Genomic DNA, 21936 nt, shown 5'->3' on the forward strand with positions numbered 1-21936 from the left:
AAAACGTGAAGTGAAGACATCAAAGAGTTACCGATACTAGAATCTGATAAGTATGGAAGATGACAAGTGGAACCGGATAAGGGAGAGATAACGGGCAGATGGAAACAGTGCGGGGGAGAGGAACAGAACTAGGGACTTAGGTCATGCCTTTTACAACCTCAGAATATCTCCAAATCACTTTACATCCAATAAAATAAGCTAAAGGGCCGGTCCCACTATACGAGTTTACCCAAGAGCTCTTCCAAGTTTAAAAAAAAAATCAAACTCGTGGTAAGTACATAGAATGTACGTAGCGGGTACGTCGAAGCTCGGGACGTCTCTTAGCGGCTCGTAACGCTAACGGCAGGCACTCGGGAAACGCGGTAAGCTCGTGAAGTTTTTTGAACAGTGTGGAGAGTGTCCACGAGAGCCCCGAGTACCCACGAGCGGCTATTACCGTAATTCTCCGAGTTCGAATCAGGGGAAACTCGGGAGAACTCTTGAATTATCTCGTACAGCGGGACAGGCCCTTAAGTAACTTTTACAAGATGGGAAACAGCTGGCATGATGTTATTGCGAATAATTTCTCAGGACACTGCCTTAAATAACAACGGGGGAAACTATTATTAAACATTGACTTAAGACATCTTTTTAGTTTAGTTTTTAAATTAGTTTAGAGATGCAGCGCGGAAACAAGCCCTTTGGCCCATCGAGTCTACGCTGACCAGTGATCCCCGCCCATTAACACTAATCCGACACACAATAGGGACAATTTACAATTTTGCCAAGGCAATTAGCTTACAAACCTGTACGTCTTTGGAGTGTGGGAGGAAACTGTGCTCCTGGAGAAATCCCACGCAGGTAATGGTGAGAACCACCCCTGGACATAATGAAACTGGTGTTGGGAAAATAAGTTTCATAAGTTCATAAATCATACGAGCAGAAGTAGGCCATGCGGCCCATTGAGTCTACTCTGCCATTCAATCATGGCTGATCTACCTTTCCCTCTCAACCCCATTCTTCTGCCTTCTCCCCATAATCCTTGACACCCATACTAATCAAGAATCTGTCAATCTCCACTTAAAAATACCCAATGACACCAAAACCTGAATGGATTATCTTTGGAACAATGGAAGGTAGCCCTGAACTAAATGTGTTTCAAAATAAACTATTTAATTATGGGCTAATAACGGGAAAAAAGCTTATACTTAAATTCTGGAAGAACGCACCTATACCAACATTAAATATGTGGATTTCAAATATGTTTGAAACATTACACCTGGAAGATATGAGACTCCTCCTTGCAGGCAAATCAGACCACTTCCAAAAGACGTGGTCTGCATTTATCGACTTACTACAAAAATAAGGTGCATCAGTACTTCAAAAAAGAAATGGTGTCAGGATCTGGTAAGGGGGGAGGAAAAATATGAAGTTGGTATATCCCTTTTGCGCGGTTTTTATAATAGAGCTTTGTTTTTTTTTCCTTTTTCCTCCTTTCCTTTCTAGGGTCTATTTCTTAATTCTTTTCTCTAACCAATGGGTCTCTGTTTTTTTTTCTCATTGATCACTCTTTTACACAAACACAACTTTCTTTCTCTCACTTTCTCTACTTTCTTTATCTATATCTTTCCTTAAAGCTGAAAAAATGAAGGGGTACAATAAATGTAATAAGATATATCTGGCTTGTACTATTGTAATTTACTGTATTTCTAATAAATAAAAATATAAAAAAACCCCAAAAAAACCCCAAAAAACCCCAATGACTTGGCCTCCACAGCCGCCTGTGATGATGAATTTCACTTGACCAAGAGTAAAATAGCATCTAATTGGGGAGTGAATTGGTCCACTGACTTTAGTGGATGTGCTAAGTTGCCACTGATGGGACTGGAAGTGCCTGAGTGGGGGGATGGGGCAGTTGGAAGCAGACAATCATGTGATGACATCTCCAAGAATGTAACCATACTTGGTTGGCAACCCAGTGCATGCAACCACACTGTTCCTTACGCTGATAAAGAGAAGCTGAAAGGGGACGGGCAAGACTGCTTCTTCCTCCATGGCCCAGGCCCAGCAGTAAAGTCCCGTCACTTGAACAAGACACTGAAACGCTTGCGCTTCATGAAGCAGCCTTAGCTGCAGTTTATTCTTTAAGAAAAAAGCAGACAGTAACAAGGACAAAGGTACATCAGCTGAATTGTTTGACCCATACAATAAAGAGCCAGTGCCACCTGCCCGTCCCTTCCCAATATATAAAGCACTTTTATCAGGCGGTCAAGCCCCTAACACAAAACAGCCACAGCATGTCCTAAAGCTCGGGGTGATACCTTAGTCACATCCATGACAACCCTCCCCACTTTTACCCTACTTCTTCTCCCCTCCCCCCCCCCACCAACTTCCCCATCAAAAAAGGGCATGGCAATTAGCATGCAATAAAAAACATTGTAATACAGAACAGAATCATTTACTGCAAATTCACTCGTCTTTTGTTTTTTTTTTAAAAAGGAAATACTGAAATTGTCCAGCTCCCCCACCAACCCCTCGTTCTTTTAAATGTACACATATAGAAACAAGTACATGGCATCAAACACCAGCTCTGGCGTCTCTTCCATTGATTAGTTAAAAGACGGACAGCTAGCTGCCTTGTGTCTTGGTTCTGCAATCTGTTGTGCTGTCTCTGGATATACGTGGGCACAGTATCCTTTGACAGTGGTCCCTGAAATCGAGGTCTGCTTTTTGGGGGGATTTGTGAATGTGACTCCAGAAGCTAATTTGAGCTTGTTCCAATCTTGTACTCAGTCCAATAAGTTCAGAAGGAACTTTTGGCAATAATTAGAGGACAAATTTCTTTGAGTCTTCATACCACATTTTCAGGATCTAAATGGTGTTGGTTTAAAGACACTACTTAAAAGACACAAGGGCACTAACTTTGGTGTCCTAACAAAGCCAGTGGTCAGCTTTAATATTCAATTTCTCATCTGTTTCTCTAAACAGTTTTCACCAGCATCGACTAGTGGACCAAAACTAATATCTTTTTAAAAATTAGGTGAATGGTAGAATGCCATTTCCAATTGGTCTGAAGCTAAACAGAATAAAAGGTGAAGTTCAGAGATTTCTTCTTAAGACCAGTTGGTAGAAAATGGAATATCTCCTCAAATTATGATTGAGAATGGGTAGCAAAGGAAGTGAATATATGATAATGAAACCACATAGATAATGGTCTCATATAGTAGGCGGAGTGAAAAGGACTCAAGAGGGATTAAGACAAGAGATGACTTGCAGAATGAACTCTTTATGCCATGCAAACCTGTGGTTTGAGTAATCCTGCCTCATATGAACACCACCATGGTCAAATCTGGCACCAAAGCCTCACTCAAAGGATCTTTGACATTCTAATTGCTATTATGGATGTGTTGTCTGGTCCTGGCATTGCCTGCTAATGATTCACTTGGTCATGCAACTCCTGTTGCTACCATTTGTAATCCCAAACCCCAAGACCTTGTGGATGCTTAATATTGAGATTTCGGCCCGATGGCCAGGTTAGTGATCAGGTAAGAGTCTGATCTTTGGAGAAGGGGATGGAAGGCAAGGGGTCAATTGGTGAGGGGCCATACAATGGGTTAGATGAGCTGTGGTCAAACTCAACCACAGATGATTGGGACTGGCGCCTTAGTCTTGGTTAGCATTTGGACAAGAGGAATTCCAGAAAGGGGAATCCCTTGGGATATTGGTTGTACAAAGCCTGGACTAATTGGGCAATGGAAGGAAGGTGGCAAAGGATAAATGATTGCGGATGGTATTTACCTTGGTGGACTCCCAACCTATACGTGTGCCGCAAAAACCGCATTGCCCATTGAAGGTTATCAGTATCCTGGGATAACATGATCCAATTTCCATTGCAATTCTCCAAAAATAATTCAGTGTGGGGAAGGCTGTAATTTGATGTGCATCTAACCCTGAAATGGTCACAGTTGGGCAAGCATGGCTATGCGGAATAGTGGCCAATCATGCTACTGGATTGCGGAAAATTGGCGGGAAAACTATTGCTATCATTTTCCATCCTGTGGGTAGTGCATTTTCTACTAGGATACCCTGAAATAAATAGCTTAATGAGATCTGTTTTCCGACACAGATCACCGAGTGAACAACACGTTCTATTTCTTCCTACTTCCATTACCTTTCTGATGGAAATCAGTATCTTCAAGTTCAATCCGATCTGTGCTAATCAGTGAGAACTGATCCTCATGCTTCAGTCGGCTTTGGTGCCCTTCCAGATGGCATTGTGGTGGGCGGGGAGGGGGAGGGTGAGAATGTCAAAATCAATATTTGATCCAGATTCCCACCCTGGCTAGTTATTGAATGACTGGATGTGGAAGGCTGACTGAGGTGAAGTGCAACATACCCATCATCACCCAAAGTGAAATGGGATAAAAAGTGAGGGTGAGGAGCTGACATCACTCAGTAGGTGGATGGTCCAGTCTTTGCAAAACATTATTAACCATGATTAACTTCAAATCCACTCGCGCCCTACCCCAGTTCCTTCATGAATTCTTTGTGATGGAACCTAAGCAAATGCTGGCAAGCTCTGCAGAGTCTGATCCTGCCCTCAGGCCCCACCCATGTGTCCCATGGCTTCAAGGCTAGTTTTGGCTTGTGTCCCTTTCTTTAGCTTCTATGAAGGGTTACCATTCACTGAACATTAATTAGCCTTTTAGGATTTATTTTAACCCCATCCCCTAATCCAGGGGCAGGAGATGGGGAAAGGGCAGCAACTGACTTGTGGTGGATGTAGATTAGATCAAGACAAACCAAGAGAAGACCCTTTCTTATTTGTCGGGCTGAATATCCCACTCTCTTTATCTATCGAGCTACATGGTAAAAGCAATAAACCTTCTTAAACTTCAAACACCACGGCAAAAGCATGAGGCAAGTAACATTTTGATGTTTGGTCATAAACCCTCCACATCCAGTCACATCTTGCAGCAATATATCAAGGGCAGGATAGAGCTTTATTCTGCTGTAGAGTCAGTCTAAATAAATATTGCTGGTTTTAAGTACAAGAAACAGAACTCCACATTCTATGTCTAGCTCTACAAGTATCAAAGCAAGGAAATTGTGCAAACTGCCAGGACATTATCATCACATGGCTTCACAAATAAATCAATTACCAGAACTTAACGTCCTGCCGTTGAGAAGTTGAGGTTGGGGTGGAAAGACAATTTTGAGATTTGACATGATCAGGATACAATTTAAAAGTAACATTTGTTCAGTCATTATTATTATGCAATTACTCCCATCATAAGAGCTGTAAAACTTGAAAAACTCTACCTACAAAAGCCTTGAGAGCCTCAGGGCTTTAAAAATCTACAATTAAATTTTCAAATTGGCATTAGTATAGTTAAATGCTTTCTAGTTTGCTTGTTCAACAACGCAAGTCATTCTTTTGTATACTGAGCTACAAAACTTCTCGGGTCCATTCACAAGTACGAGAGACTTCTCTTAAAGGAATTGTGTTTGAAAATTCCCTGATTTCTTTAACTCTATTCATTATAGTACGCTGGCCATCACACAAAATCACTCCCAATCCTAGTATGCGTAGAAACCGGAGGGTGCATTTTATGGGGAAAAAATAAAAATAAAAACTATAAACATATATTTTAAATGTGATGCTGTCTAGAAGCAGCCGTCAATAGGTGCAAATAAGTTATTTGGATATCGTATCCAAGGCATTGACAGCTGACAAGAAAACATACAGAACATAAAACCTTATCCCCATTTCCGTGAGGAAAATAAAAGAAAATATACAAATCAGTGTTGAATATTTACACCCTTAAAAGCCAGAAGAAGTTGATGGAAATTCAATGTCTAACAAACAGAAACCATTTGTTCTAGAACAGATGCATCTTAGGAGTTCTGTATCCACACACCAAAAGGCACCCCACAGTTGCATTAAGACAGATAACCTGACAGAGACTTGGGGTTAAATTCCAAAGGGCAGGTTTTCCTTTAAAAAATAATAATTTGATGTCTAATTGTATGCAGTGCTAAGGTGACCAGTCAGACCAATGTTCTAGTTCACTTTGTCCTGGAATATATAGAGGTTGTTTGTGGCGGCCACTGCTATTATGTTCTCTGAAGGGTGCCATGCTGTGTGCAGAATCTTCTTACTGAAGTCCAAACTGTCGACACTAATTTCGTCTTTCTTCCTCTTGCCACCCATGCACACTTTACGGGGTTTGAGGATAGCTCGAGGCTTGCTGTTTTCCCGCGAAGCTTCCAGCGTGACGTCCCGCTTCGTGTTGCGATCAAACATCCTGAAGAAGTTGTTGTACGAGCCAGTCATGATCACACTGTGGAGCAAACGGACACAGGAAAAACAAAGAGAGGTGTCAGACCATGTAACATTTCCACAACAGCATCTCTTTGAGGCTCAGATCCTTTATTGCCAATCATCAGCTAATCCTTTATTGACAGAACAGGCTCTGGCAGTCCTCAAAAAAACGAATAAAATCATGATACTCTTTTGAAATATTTTGGTATTGAAACCCTTTATTGGTTAATGTTTAGTACATTTAGTTTAGTGATACACCACGGAAACAGGCCCTTCGGCCCACCGAGTCCGCGCCGACCTGTGATCCCCGCACACTAACACTATCCTACACACACGAGGGACAATTTACAATTTTACCAAAGCCAATTAACGTACAAACCTGTACATCTTTGAAATATGGGAGGAAACAGGTGCATCCAGTGAAATCCCATGCAGGTCACGGGGAGAACGAACAAACTATGTACAGACAGTACCCGTAGTCAGGATCGAACCCGGGTCTCTGTCGCTGTGAGGCTGCAACTCTACCACTGTGCCACCATGCCACCCCTTGCTATAATTTTAGCAAATCTTTGCTACGACTTTTTTCCATAAGAAAGTATACAAGACTTTAAACTAGAACGGTTGGGGGGAGTGACTCAAATAGGGAAAGCTAGCAGTCAGCGTGTGAGGCAGGAGGCAGAGAAGGGTAGCACTCGGACCCAAAATGTAGGGGAGAAAGAAGAATAATAAACAGAGAAAGAAAAGATAATAAACAGAGAATAAGAGTGAGTGGGTTTCTTAAATGTGTATATTTTAATGCTAGGAGCATTGTAAGAAAGGTGGATGAACTTAGAGCCTGGATTGACACCTGGAAGTATGATGTTGTGGCGATCAGTGAAACATGGTTGCAGGAGGGCTGTGATTGGAAACTAAATATTCCAGGATTTCGTTGAGGTGGAGGTGTTGCATTGCTTGTCAGGGAAGATATTACAGCAGTGCTTTGGCAGGAAAGATTAGAGGGCTCGTCTAGGGAGGCTATTTGGGTGGAACTGAGAAATGGGAAAGGGGTAGCAACACTTATAGGGGTGTATTATAGACCGCCAAATGGGGAGCGAGAATTGGAAGAGCAAATATGTAAGGAGATCGCAGATATTAGTAGTAAGCACAAGGTAGTGATTGTGGGAGATTTCAATTTTCCACACATAGACTGGGAAACACATTCTGTAAATGGGCTGGATGGTTTGGAGTTTGTAAAATGTGTGCAGTGTGGCGGCTCCCAAGGGTGGTGCCATCATACTGTCGAACCCCTCGGCACGGGAGTGGTTCAGTCCGGAGGCGGTCCTTAGCCAGAGGGTTTAAAGGCAGGGGTTTGGGTGCCATCTTTCTCTTGTTTGGTCTTCCCTACAACCGGGAGGAACATAATTAAAGGTGCCTCTCAAAACACTGGACTTCGTGCTTCCTTTTGAGACCCACGCACTACAGCAGGATAGTTTTTTGCAGCAATACATAGAGGTACCTACTAGAGAAGGGGCGGTGCTGGACCTCCTGTAAGGAAATGAGACAGGTCAGGTGGCAGAGGTATGTGTTGGGGAACAGTTCGGGTCCAGTGACCACAATACCATTAGTTTCAATATAATTATGGAGAGGGTCAGAACTGGACCTAAGGTTGAGATTTTTGATTGGAGAAAGGCTAACTTTGAGGAGATGCGAAAGGATTTAAAAGGAGTGAATTGGGACATTTTGTTTCATGGGAAGGATGTAGAAGAGAAATGGAGGACATTTAAAGGGGAAATTTTAAGAGTACAAAATCTTTATGTCCCTGTTCGGTTGAAAGGAAATAGTAAAAATTGGAAAGAGCCATGGTTTTCAAGGGAAATTGGACACTGGTTTCGGAAAAAGAGAGAGATCTACAATAATTATAGGCAGCATGGAGTAAATGAGGTGCTTGAGGAGTATAATGAATGTAAAAAGAATCTTAAGAAAGAAATTAGAAAAGCTAAAAGAAGATATGAGGTTGCTTTGGCAAGTAAGGTGAAAGTAAATCCAAACGGTTTCTACAGCTATATTAATAGCAAAAGGATAACGAGGGATAACATTGGTCCTTTAGAGAGTCAGAGTGGACAGCTATCTGCAGAGCCAAAAGAGATGGGGGAGATATTGAACAATTTCTTTTCTTCGGTATTCACCAAGGAGAAGGATATTGAATTATGTGAGGTAAGGGAAACAAGTAGAGTAGCAATGGAAACTATGAGATTCAAAGAAGAGGAAGTACTGACACTTTTGAAAAATATAAAAGTGGATAAGTCTCCAGGTCCAGACAGGATATTCCCTAGGGCATTGAGGGAAGTTAATGTAGAAATAGCAGGGGCTATGACAGAAATATTTCAAATGTCATTAGAAATGGGAATAGTGCCGGAGGATTGGCGTACTGCGCATGTTGTTCCATTGTTTAAAAAGGCTTCTAAGAGTAAACCTAGCAATTATAGACCTGTTAGTTTGACATCAGCGGTGGGAAAATTAATGGAAAGGATGCTTAGAGATAATATATATAAGCATCTGGATAAACAGGGTCTGATTAGGAACAGTCAACATGGATTTGTGCCTGGAAGGTCATGTTTGACTAATTTTCTTGAATTTTTTTAAGAGGTTACTCGGGAAAATGATGAGGGTAAAGCAGTGGATGTTGTATATATGGACTTCAGTAAGGCCTTTGGCAAGGTTCCTCATGGAAGGTTGGTTAAGAAGGTTCAATTGTTGGGTATTAATGGTGGAGTAGCTAGATGGATTCAACAGTGGCTGAATGGGAGATGCCAGAGAGTAATGGTGGATGGCTGTTTGTCAGGTTGGAGGCCAGTGACTAGTGGGGTGCCACAGGGATCTGTGTTGGGTCCACTGTTGTTTGTCATGTACATCAATGATCTGGATGATGGTGTGGTAAATTGGATTAGTAAGTATGCAGATGATACTAAGATAGGTAGTGTTGTGGATTATGAAGTATATTTTCAAAGTCTACAGAGAGATTTAGGCCATTTGGAAGAGTGGGCTGAATGATGGCAGATGGAGTTTAATGCTGATAAGTGTGAGGTGCTACATCTTGGCAGGACAAATCAAAATAGGACATACATGGTAAATGGTAGTGAATTGAGGAATGCAGTTGCACAGAGGGATCTAGGAATAACTGTGCACAGTTCCCTGAAGGTGGAATCTCATGTAGACAGGGTGGTAAAGAAAGCTTTTGGTGTGCTGGCCTTTATAAATCAGAGCATTGAGTATAGAAGTTGGGATGTAATGTTAAAATTGTACAAGGCATTGGTGAGGCCATGTACAATTTTGGTCGCCTAATTATAGGAAGGATGTCAACAAATAGAGAGCGTACAGAGGAGATTTACTAGAATGTTGCCTAGGTTTCAGCAACTAAGTTACAGAGAAAGGTTGAACAAGTTAGGTCTTTATTCTTTGGAGCGCAGAAGGTTAAGGGGGTACTTGATAGAGGACTTTAAGATGATGAGAGGGATGGACAGAGTTGACGTGGATAAGCTTTTCCCACTGAGAGTAGGGAAGATTCAAACAACAGGACATGACTTGAGAATTAAGGGACAGAAGTTTAGGGGTAACATGAGGGGGAACCTCTTTACTCAGAGAGTGGTAGCTGTGTGGATTGAGCTTCCAGTGGAGGTGGTGGAGGCAGGTTCGATTTTATCATTTAAAAATAAATTGGATAGATTTTTTCATTTAAAAATAAATTGGATAGTTATATGGATGGGAAAGGAATGGAGGGTTATGGTCTGAGTGCAGGTAGATGGGACTAGGGGAGAATAAGTGTTCGGCACGGACTAGAAGGGCAGAGATGGCCTGTTTCCGTGCTGTAATTGTTATATGGTTATATGGTTATATAAGTCCATGTTAAATATTTGTGTTAATGTATTATCGTTAGCAACTGTGGTCTGCCAACTATCTTGAATAAAGTCAGAAATCACTTCCTTGCTCTCATATTATTGTGCTTGAAAAGAAAACACTTAAATGAGTTTTCTGCCTGTTCCCTCTCCTTCTCCTTGGCAACATATTCCAACAAACTCCAGTTATAGTTACTCTTGTTTAGTTTAGTTTAGTTTAGCGATACAGCGCGGAAACAGGCCCTTCGGCCCACCGAGTCCGCGCAGACCAGCGATCCCCACACGTTAACACTTTCCTACACATACACTAGGGACAATTTACACTTGGGGTCATGGGGAGAACGTACAAACTCTGTATAGACATCACCCGTAGTCAGGATCGAACCCGGGTCTGTGGCGTGGCTAGCGCTGTCAGGCAGCAACTCTACCGCTGAGCCATCATGCCGCCCATACTGATGGGCATGCCTGAAAAACTTTGCAGCATTCCTGTTCATTCATATTTGTACACGTTTTGGGCTGAATCCAAGAGGAATAAGATTAGATATTGGTGAAATATTTAAGAAAAAGAATAGCATGATGTCTGTGATAACTGATTCAGGAGACTGATGGACAGCATTGACACGACACTGAATGAGGAGATCAAATACCAGTTTATTGTATAAACTTTGTAGTGCATTTTGGTGACAAAAAATGTTTGTGCAACACCAAGGGGTTAGGCAAGCAGATCAAGGCTTGTGGAAACACAAACTTTTAATGAGTAGCAATAAACTGCATCTTAAACATAGCAAAATGTCCCATGATTTTCCATCAGGGATCATGGCTTACTCGTTAGGTATTCATGCACATAGAAGAGCTGCCTCCACTGGAATTCCCCAAAGCACACTGTTTCTCAACCTCTTTATCCTCCTTCAAGACACTTCTCAAGCTGTTGGTCACCTCACCTACTCTCTCTCCGTGTCTCAGATCCATAGGTACAGGTAGTCTGGCTTGATGCCAGCATTAAAGCCAGTAGATAATCACACATTCCTGCAGGGACCCCGATTTGAGCGCAGGCATTAGGTTAAATTGGCAGTGACAACTTCCACGTTACTGTATACCCCTGATCTGTGCCAGTGGACCTCTCAGAGTGTCAAACATAGCAGCCCCATCCTTTGGAGCTACCCCAGATGTGAGTTTATCTGCACAGAGAGAACATGGAGTGGACCAAGCCAGTGGTCTTTGTAGTGGGAGCATGCGTCCCAGTGGAAAGAACTGTGCAGGAGGATCAATCAGTACAGGGGCAGGCAGACAGTAGGATGGCGTTGGAGCATGGTAACTCTGTGTGCTAGTCCCAGAAGAGGATCTACTATCATCCACTACATTCGATCCACTCTTTTAAAGCTCTATCCTAATTATAAATCTATCAGGATATATAACAGTACAAACAATACTTTCTTTAATCATCTTTCGCATCTGGCTGTCGTATGACATTCAGGATCAAATGACCTCCTGGACAGAAAGCTGGACCCAAGTGGACCTCACCAATGATACCAACCATGGCTAACAAGACCTGTGGCCCATGTGCCTTCTGAAATTGACCTCTGATAGAGCTGTTGAACCCACAACCGGACCACCAGGCCTGACCAAGAAAAGGCCCTCACCTCCCAGACCTCTCACTGCGGTTATTGGTGAGACCTGACTACCAACACTAGAACCGCAGCCTACAGCTAAAGGAGAGACTATACTATCGGGGTGCATTACAGCTTGGTTTGGGAACAGTTCTGCCCAATATTGCAAGGAGTTAGAATTGTGATTGGAGCCTAGTCCATCACACAGACCTGCCTTGCCACCATCGACATCATCCACACATCACACTGCCTCGGGAATGCAGCTAACTGTTTACACCATGGTCATTTCCTCTTCTCCCCTCTTCTTTCGGGAAGGTGAAACAAAAGCTAGAAATGCATACCACCAGATTCAGAAACAGCTAACTTCCCCACTGCAATCAGATCAGTACGGTCCTCCCATAAGCTAGGGCAGGGGTGGGAACCCGTGGCCTTAAGGCCGCTAACGGCCTTCTAGGCCATTAAGTGCGGCCTTTTGAATGAATCCAAATTTTGTAGAACAAATCCTTTTATTTTTATTTAAGAAGGAACTGCAGATGCTGGAAAATCGAAGGTATTTTAAATACGTTCATTTTAAGATTAAAAAAAAAAAAAAAAAAGACGAATAAAAATATATTAATAAAAATAAAAGGTAGACAAAAATTCTGGAGAAACTCAACGGGTGAGGCAGCATCTACAGAGCGAGGGACGTAGGCGACGTTTCTGGTCTGAAGAAGGGTCTCAACCTGAAACGTCGCCTATTTCCTTCGCTCCATAGATGCTGCCTCACCTGCTGAGTTTCTCCAACATTTTTATCTACCTTTTAGTTTTATTAATATGTTTTTGTTCATCTTTTATTATTTTAATTTTAATCTTAAAATGAACGTATTTAAAATACCAAAGAGTAAAAGAAGATTCAATGAAATAATCCTCCCCAACTGACGGCCACAATTAGTAAGTCATGAGGGCTAATTTTACATTTTGAAGTATATCTAATTGAAGTTTCTTGGATGCGGCCTTATTAGATTACAGCTAACTTAATGCGGCATTCCAACATGAAAAGGCTCCCCACCCCTGAGCTAAGGGTGTAGTCCTGAACTTCCAACCTATTTCATTGCAAGAGGCACAGTGTAAAACACAGCACTTAAGATTCCTGAACCAAAGCCTGACATTTATCCTCCACACAGCACTTTACCTCACTCCCAACATGGCCTCTCCCGACACGGACCCTCCCAGCAGGCTCCACCTTGCCTTCATTTTATTAGCTGCTAAATTAGCCAATTCAGATGCTCCAACCAATCCATTGATTACCTTTAAATTGTGCTGCCTCTCAAGTTATCTGGCCCCAGCAATCCTCCGCTTACCTTTTAAAATTCTCCTGCACTTTTCCGATACTGAAATTGAATGCTGGGGTTTGGCCTCCAGCTTTAAGCATCCCCAGCCATCTCCCTTGAATGTAGCTCTGATCTCTACCACTGGCTGACTGAACAAGAGAGGCCAATCCCCAGCAATATGCTAACAACTGGGTCCAATTAGCTGATATTGGTTGGTCACTTGCAACGTGACAGCTTACTCCCGGTAAAGCCCAGGCGTTCTAGCCAGAGGGGAGACAAAGTGGGGTTCCTCCCTGCTAGCTGCCTTAACCTGTTGTAGGTTTGAGGAAGACTGAGCCACTGGGACAAACCCAAGACCATTAGTAATAATAATAATAATGGATGGGATTTATATAGCGCCTTTCTAATACTCAAGGCGCTTTACATCGCATTATTCATTCACTCCTCAGTCACACTCGGTGGTGGTAAGCTACTTCTGTAGCCACAGCTGCCCTGGGGCAGACTGACGGAAGCGTGGCTGCCAATCTGTGCCTACGGCCCCTCCGACCACCACCAATCACTCACACACATTCACACACATTCACACACAGGCAAAGGTGGGTGAAGTGTCTTGCCCAAGGACACAACGACAGTATGCACTCCAAGCGGGATTCGAACCGGCTACCTTCCGGTCGCCAGCCGAACACTTAGCCCATTGTGCCATCTGTCGTCCAAAACATTAGTGTCACTGTGTGGTCAAGACTGGGTTGCTGGGAAGAAACCCAATGCCTTCATTGAGGCTAAGACTGAATGGCCGGGGCAAGCCTAAGATGCCAAAGCCTCTTCCTGCCCACAGTCAATGATGGACTGCGCACGCACACAAAGACTGGCACCTGGATATTCCACAGACTGCCAGTTTCGCCTCTTCAAGCCAAAAGCTGAGCTACCAGGAAGAAATCCGAGACTGCCAGCGCCTCCTCTCAAGGGAAGAGTGAGCTGCAGGAAGAAGCCTGAGATCGCTACACCTCCTCCTTCAAAGACCAGGACTAAGTTGCTGGGACAAGCTTGAGATCGGCAGTGTCATCATACATGCGCTCTGACAGTTTGAGGGACAACACCCCTATGCATTCCTGGACTTTCTTACCACTGTAATAAAATATATTACATGTGTTCACCGTACTGCGAGTGCTGCTGTGGACACTGCTGAACCTGGCGTCATTCCCCAATGTCACAGACAGCACATTAAGGGGAAATGTGTAACCAGACAAAGAATTGGGCCCCTCGGGGATCAAAGTGGTCATCTCTGTGTGGATCCACAGGAGATGGGCAAGGTCCTTAATGAGTTTTTTCTCCTCTGTTTTTACCGTGGAGAAAGACATGAGGACTGGGGAACTTGGGGCAGTCAACAGAAAGGGCGGACGGTATTACGGTCAGAGGGGCTGAATGTCCTAACACATGATTGTAGACAAATCTTCCTAGCCTGATCATGTATATCCAAGGACACAGTGGGAAGCTAGAGAAGAAATTGGAAGTGCCCTGGCTGAGATTTATGAGTCATCATTAAATATTGGTGAGATGCTGGAGGACTGGAGAGTGGCAAATGTTATGCCTCTATTTAAAAAGGGCTGCAAGGAAAAGGGTGAGAACTATAGGCCAGTGAGTCTAACATCTGTGGTCAGAAAGTTACTAGAGAGTATTTCGTGGGATGATATATATGCATTTCGACAGACAAGGCTGATTAGGGATAGTCAGCACAGTTTTGTATGTGGGAGAGTGTCTCACGAATCTGAATGTGTTTGTTGAAGATGTAACCAAAAATGTTGAGGGCAGAGCTGTAGACTTACGTATGCATGGATTTCAGTAAAGCATTTAACAAGGTAGACTACTCAGGAAAGTTAGATCGCCTGGGGTCCAGGGAGAGCTAGCTGATTGGATAGAAATTGGCTTCATGGAAGGAAGCAGAGGGTGACGGTGGAAGGTTGTTTTTCGAACTGGAGGCCTGTGACTCATGGTGTACCTCAGGGTTCGGTGCTGGGTCCATTGCTGTTTGTCATCTACATCAATGATTTGGATGAGAACGTACATGGCATAATTAGTAAGTTTGCAGATGACACTAAAGTGGGTGGTATTGTAGATAGCGAAGATGGTTGTCAAAAATTGCAGCAGGATTTTGATCGGTTGGGCAGTTGGGCTGAGGAATGGTTCATGAGGATTAGTACATATAAGTGTGAGGTGTTGCATTATGAGTGTCCAATCAGGGCAGAACCTACACTGTGTTTAAGAAGGAACTGCAGATGCTGGAAAATCGAAGGTAGACAAAGGTGCTGGAGAAATTGACCAATTCTTCCCTTCCCTCCCGCACCACCCCCTCCTCGGGCACTTTCCTTTGTAACGGCAAGAGATGCTACACTTGTCCCTTTACCTCCCCCCTTGACTCCATTCAAGGACCCAAACAGTCGTTCCAGGCACGACAGAGGTTCACCTGCATCTCCTCCAACCTCATCTATTGCATCCGCTGCTCTAGATGTCAGCTGAGACCAAGCGTAGGCTTGGCGATCGTTCCGCCGAACCACTCCGCTCGGTCCGCATTAACCAACCTGATCTCCCGGTGGCTCAGCACTTTAACTCTCCCGCCCATTCCGAATCTGACCTTTCTGTCCTGGGCCTCCTCCATGGCCAGAGTGAGCACCACCGGAAATTGGAGGAGCAGCACCTCATATTCCGCTTGGGCAGTTTGCACCCTAGCGGCATAAACATTGACTTCTCCAATTTCCGGTAGCCCTTGCTGTCTCCTGTAAGAAGGCTTTCGGCACACATTCCTGTAAACTTGCTAATAGACTTCTCTACTGGACTGTTTGTAAGGAAAATAATTCACTGTGTTACCGATTAACATACGTGACAATAAAAACACTATTGACTATTGCATGACTAGTTACAGCATCAGAAGACATTCAGCCATTGAGTTTATCATGTGTCCTACTCAGTCAATCTCATTGCCAATCTCAGTCCCCAAGACCTGCAGATTATTTTCCTCCCATTGCTTAACCCAATTCTCTTTTGGAAGCTCTGATCAACTCTTTTTATTTCTCAGGCAAAACATGCAATCCTCCAATGGGACCATGTTCTTTCTAGCTCACCTGTCTAAACCAGTAATCATCCCATTTAAAACCACTAGAACAACTCCCTGCTTCTCTGGTCTAACTCCCTGGCCAATTCCTCCCTTCCCTCCCGCACCACCCCCTCCCCGGGCACTTTCCCTTGCAACCGCAAGAGATGCTACACTTGTCGCTTTACCTCCCCCCTCGACTCCATTCAAGGACCCAAACAGTCGTTCCAGGTGCGACAGAGGTTCACCTGCATCTCCTCCAACCTCATCTATTGCATCCGCTGCTCTAGATGTCAGCTGATCTACATCGGTGAGACCAAGCGTAGGCTTGGCGATCGTTTCGCCGAATACCGCCGCTCGGTCCGCATTAACCAACCTGATCTCCCGGTGGCTCAGCACTTCAACTCCCCCTCCCATTCCGAATCCGACCTTTCTGTCCTGGTCCTCCTCCATTGCCGGAGTGAGCAGCACCTCATATTCCGCTTGGGCAGTTTGCACCCTAGTGGAATAAACATTGACTTCTCCAATCTCCGGTAGCCCTTGCTGTCTCCTCCCCTCCTCCCCTTCTCAGCTCTCCCGCAGCCCTCGGCCTCCTCCTCTTCCTTTCTCCTTTCTCCTCCACACCCCCCCCCCCCCCCCCCCCCACCCTACATCAGTCTGAAGAAGGATTTCGGCCAGAAACATTGCCTATTTCCTTCGCTCCATAGATGCTGCTGCACCCGCTGAGTTTCTCCAGCACTTTTGTCTACCTTCGATTTTCCAGCATCTGCAGTTCCTTCTTAAACTCTCTGGTCTAACCTGTTGAATAGAGTTGTACAATACGAACACAGCCCATTTGGTCCAGCACTTTCATCTTGATAATGTTTCTGTGAAATGCCTTGGTTTATTTGCTATTTTAATGAAGATATATAAAATCAAAAGGCTGTTGTCAATTATTAATGATCAGTGTTTCCACAAGTCTTGATCTGCTTACTTAACCCCTTTGACAATACAAACATTTCTGTTCCCTAAAATGTACTACATAATTCATAACAACAATCTCTAACCATCCTCAGTTTTTCTACTGTCTATATTTTTCCTTTTATGGTCCATTATCACAAATGGTCTTGTTCCTCTTATTCTTATTTAAATCTGCAAATTTCAATATTATGCCTCAGGGCTTGGTACAAAATATCTACATAAATGAATGAGCAAGAATGCTCAAAGGTCTTGAGGCACATCTCTAATCTTATTCCATATTTACCTTTGTTTTCTTTTTGTCCCATCCGTTTCTAAGTTGCAATAGACCCCTTAATACATATAACCATATAACAATTACAGCACGGAAACAGACCATCTCGGCCCTTCTAGTCCGTGCCGAACACGTATTCTCCCCTAGTCCCATCCACCTGCACTCAGACCATAACCCTCCATTCCTTTCCCGTCCATATAACTATCCAATTTATTTTTAAATGATAAAATCGAACCTGCCTCCACCACCTTCACTGGAAGCTCATTTCACACAGCTACCACTCTCTGAGTAAAGAAGTTCCCCCTCATGTTACCCCTAAACTTCTGTCCCTTAATTCTCGTCATGTCCTCTTGTTTGAATCTTCCCTACTCTCAGTGGGAAAAGCTTATCCACGTCAACTCTGTCTATCCCTCTCATCATTTTAAAGACCTCTATCAAGTTCCCCCTTAACGTTCTGCGCTCCAAAGAATAAAGACCTAACTTGTTCAACCTTTCTCTGTAACTTAGTTGCTGAAACCCAGGCAACATTTTAGTAAATCTCCTAGCCACATTGTGGCTTATATTTTTGTAACAGGTCTCTCCAGTACCATTATTACAAATGCTTTCTGAAAATTAATTTCCACATTCGTATGCCCTGAGATGTCTTCAACAACAGACTTTCCTATTTTGAAGTAGGATTTTTGCCATGATATGGAGTCCCATGTTATGTGATTGTTGTGTATATGTGACCCCAGAGAGTGTTTCCTATTTCCAATTTCTTTCACACTGTATAGATGCAGCAGAAATAATTGCACTTTGCTCCAAAAAGGGATCAGTCCAAAGACGGATACAGCCCAGGGAGAAGAAGAGTAAAGAATACAACTACTTCACTGGCCTGTCCTTTATAGATAATGCCTAATGGCAAAGTCAGATCAACGCATCACTTACCTGTCAGAGCCATTCCATACACACTCAAACTTGTCAAAGATGCAGTCATTTTCATAGAGGGAACACAGCTTACTCCTCAGGTATTCATGCACCTAATAAAATATCAAAAGGAAAGAAAGATTAAGAATGTGTGGGAAGGAACTGTAGATGCTGGTTTACACCAAAGATAGACACAAAATACTGGAGTAAGCGTTTTGCTCGGGGAGCTTACAACCCAACGGTATGAATATTGATTTATCTAACTTCAAGTAACCCTTGCTTTCCTTCTCTCTCTGTCCCTCCCCCACCCTAGTTCTCTGACTAGTTTCACTGTCCTCCTGATTAATTTTACTGTTTGTATGCCTCGCCGTCACCTTCCCCTCAGCAAACAATGAACCATTCTACATCTCCTTGACCATTGTCTGCTTTGATCTGTTGTTTTCACACCTTATCCTTCCATATCTCTAGTCTTCCCGTCCCATGACACCTTGTCTGAAGAAGGGTCTCGACCCGACGCGTCACCCATTCCTTTTCTCCAGAAATGCCGCCTGCCCCGCAGAGTTAAACCCCTGTCCCACGGTACGAGTTCATTCCAAGAGCTCTCCCGAATTTGCCCTGATTCGAACTCGAAGATTTACGGTAATGGCCGCTAGTCGGTACTCGGGGCTCTCGTGGACATATTTCATCATGTTGAAAAATAGTCACGAGTCTTCCCGTGCTTACCTGCCGTTAGCGAGTCTTCCCGAGTACCTGCCGTTAGCGCTAAGAGACGTCCCCGAGCTCCGACGTACCCGCTTCGTTCATTCTCCGTGCTAACCACGAGTTGGATTTTTTTTTAAACTTGGGAGAGCTCTTGGAATGAACTCGTACCGTGGGACAGGGCTATTATCTTTTGAAATCTATGACTGGCAATAATGACTTTTGAATGATTAAGTGGTGCGGTACCTGTTGTGCGATCTGCTCTGTTCCCATTCTCTGCTTCTCCTGTCTTTTTGCAGAGCATGACACTGTTTACACTTGATAGTCTGATGGTTGACATCAACTGGGAAGTTGCCTGGATTCACCGGGAACTCTCCCCTCTCAAACTAAACTCCACACATTTACTGTGCTTCCCCACATCCAGCCGAGAATACTGAAACTTTAGCTTGCATGGTCATTCTAATCGTGCAGTACTAAAGCTAATTATTGTACCCGATTTATAGGATGATTAAGATTGTCTAGCTCAGCAGAAAGCCATAATTGAGACTGGAACTATTTGCCAACACAAATCACGGACACTTCTGTAGACAAACTCTGTTAATTTTACAAATCTTACACTGTACATATCTTCTATTTCCAATGACGGGTTGTTTTAAAGAATACTCGTGTGCTTCCAATGTGCAGTTCAAAGAAATCTCAGAATTAGGGCACGATAATTTCATTTAAAATCCAATTAGAAGTGAATAAGTTCAAGGAACAGAATAAGGATATTCAGCACATCAAGTCTACTCTGCCATTCAATCATGGCTGATCTATCTTTCCCTCTCAACTCCCTTCTCCTGCCTTTGCCCCATTTGACAATCCTATTTGACTGATCTCAAGGTAGACAAAAGTGCTGGAGAAACTCAGCGGGTGCAGCAGCATCTATGGAGCGAAGGAAATAGGCGACGTTTCGGGCCGAAACCCTTCTTCAGACTGGTGTAGGGTGGGGTGTGGGGGGGGAGAAGAAAGGAAGAAGAGGAGCCCAAGGGCTGAGGGAGATCTGAGAAGGGGAGGAGACAGCAAGGACTACCGGAAATTGGAGAATCCAATGTTTATGGTGCAGACTGCCCATATGAGGTGCTGCTCCTCCAATTTCCGGTGGTGCTCACTCTGGCCATGGAGGAGGCCCAGGACAGAAAGGTCGGATTCGGAATGGGAGGGGGAGTTGAAGTGCTGAGCCACCGGGAGATCAGGTTGGTTAATGCGGACCGAGCGGAGGTGTTCGGCGAAACGATCGCCAAGCCTACGATCTCAATTCTAGTTATCCATCATTTTGCTATATTCTTTAATTCAGCCTCTCTGGAAGTAAATCAAGTCCTTCACTTTCCTTAGTAAAACATGCCAAGAACCGGACACTGTCTTTGGATTAATACATCCCCTCTGACTTGCTTTTTAATCCAATCTCCCAATCCTGGCACTTGAATTCATAAATTCCAGGAGCTGTTACCCACATTAATTCCTTTCACACTATACTTTTCCTCTTTGGAAGCCTTTGGGAATGGGTGATGGCCTCTTCCAGCCTGGTGTTGTGGGCTTTGAGACGGATGATGTTCAATGTTTGACCCAGAAACACTCACAGGGTGGAGTGCTGTTGTCTTGTGCAGGTGCGTAGTTGGTGGGTGTGGCTCCATCGATCAGTTAGGCATGGTTTCTGTGAGCCCACAAAGAAAAGGCTTGGGCTTTTCAATATCATCCTAGATCCCCTTCCTTCACTGAGCGACCATAGGCCAGAAACGTAGTGAGGATGTTACATCTTTTCAAGGAGGAGGGTTTGAGAATATACTTGAATTTCTTCCCCCTCTCCTGAGAGATCTTAGAATGAGTGTCTCTTACAGAGGTCTAGAGTCAGGCATGTGAACAATGGTACACACAAAATGTGTGTTTAATTATAGACGATAAAACAAAATGCTGGAGTAACTCTGCGGGACAGGCAGCATTTCTGGATAGATGGAATGGGTGACGTTTCGGTTCGAGACCCTTCTTCATGCTGAGTCTGAAGAAGGATCTCGACCCGAAACGTCATCCATTCCTTCTATCCAGAGATGCTGCCTGTCCCGCTGAATTTCTCCAGTACTTTGAGTCTACGGTGTAAACCAGCACCTGCCGTTCCTTCCTACACATGTGAACACTGTGGCTTGTTTACTAGCAGCAAGCTCAGGCTCACGGTCATGTTCAAATACTCATAAATAAGTCAAATAATGAAGTTCACCAAAAATGGCCAAAACAAAATTGGAAACAAGCAGCTTTGCTTTTCATCTGTTTTTTTTTTTTAAACTCATGGCTAAACCCAAATTGTTGAAAGTAATATAATAACGGGTTCTCAAAAAATTAAATGAAAATATCTGAACACTATAGGTCTGTCTACTAATGAAGCTCAAAAGAACATTAAGATGGGGGTGAATGATGAAAAGCTCTTCAAATTAAAGGGCAAATTGAACATAAGAGGCCATTAATCCCATTATGTCTATGAAACAGAATTATCCAATTACTGTCTCTGCTCTGCTCTCCTGATCAAGTTCAGCGATTGTTTATTTTTCAAGTCGACATCCAACTCCCTCTTTAATAGTTACCAAATCTCATTTGTTTTCACTTCTCTCTCAGACCAAAACATTTCCTCATAAATGTTGATCTTCTCTTCCCTTCCCTTCATTTACATTAATCCGCTCAATTTTCAAATGGGTTTTCCCTGTGCTCAGGAACAACACTGCAGACCCAGTATCCAATCTGATCACCCACCCAATCTCTTAATGGATTTCAAAGAAGGACATCATCAAAACTGTGTTAGAAATGTAAGACTTTGCAGCGAGATTGATTTTCTTGTTGCCACAACCCATTTCACCACTTGCTAATAACTACTTTGTAATGGTTTATCATCACATG

The 21936-nt window shown here is 43.5% G+C and overlaps 1 protein-coding gene across 4 annotated transcripts in view; it reads right to left on the minus strand.

Annotated features, from left to right (window-relative positions):
* Positions 1–2091: 2091 nt before the first annotated feature.
* ppp2r2b (protein phosphatase 2 regulatory subunit Bbeta) overlaps positions 2092–21936 on the minus strand; it is a 582981-nt gene continuing 563136 nt past the window's right edge. For all 4 annotated transcript variants that reach the window (XM_033029990.1, XM_033029993.1, XM_033029991.1 and 1 more), the window contains 2 exons: positions 18337–18428; positions 2092–6323 (listed from right to left, as the gene is read on the minus strand). In XM_033029990.1, coding sequence (XP_032885881.1) covers positions 6044–6323; positions 18337–18428 — 372 coding nt within the window. In that variant the 3' untranslated portion in view covers positions 2092–6043. The remainder of the gene's footprint in view (positions 6324–18336; positions 18429–21936) is intronic.

The sequence above is a fragment of the Amblyraja radiata genome, chromosome 11 (genome assembly GCF_010909765.2).
Source record: "Amblyraja radiata isolate CabotCenter1 chromosome 11, sAmbRad1.1.pri, whole genome shotgun sequence".
Classification (NCBI taxonomy): domain Eukaryota; kingdom Metazoa; phylum Chordata; class Chondrichthyes; order Rajiformes; family Rajidae; genus Amblyraja; species Amblyraja radiata.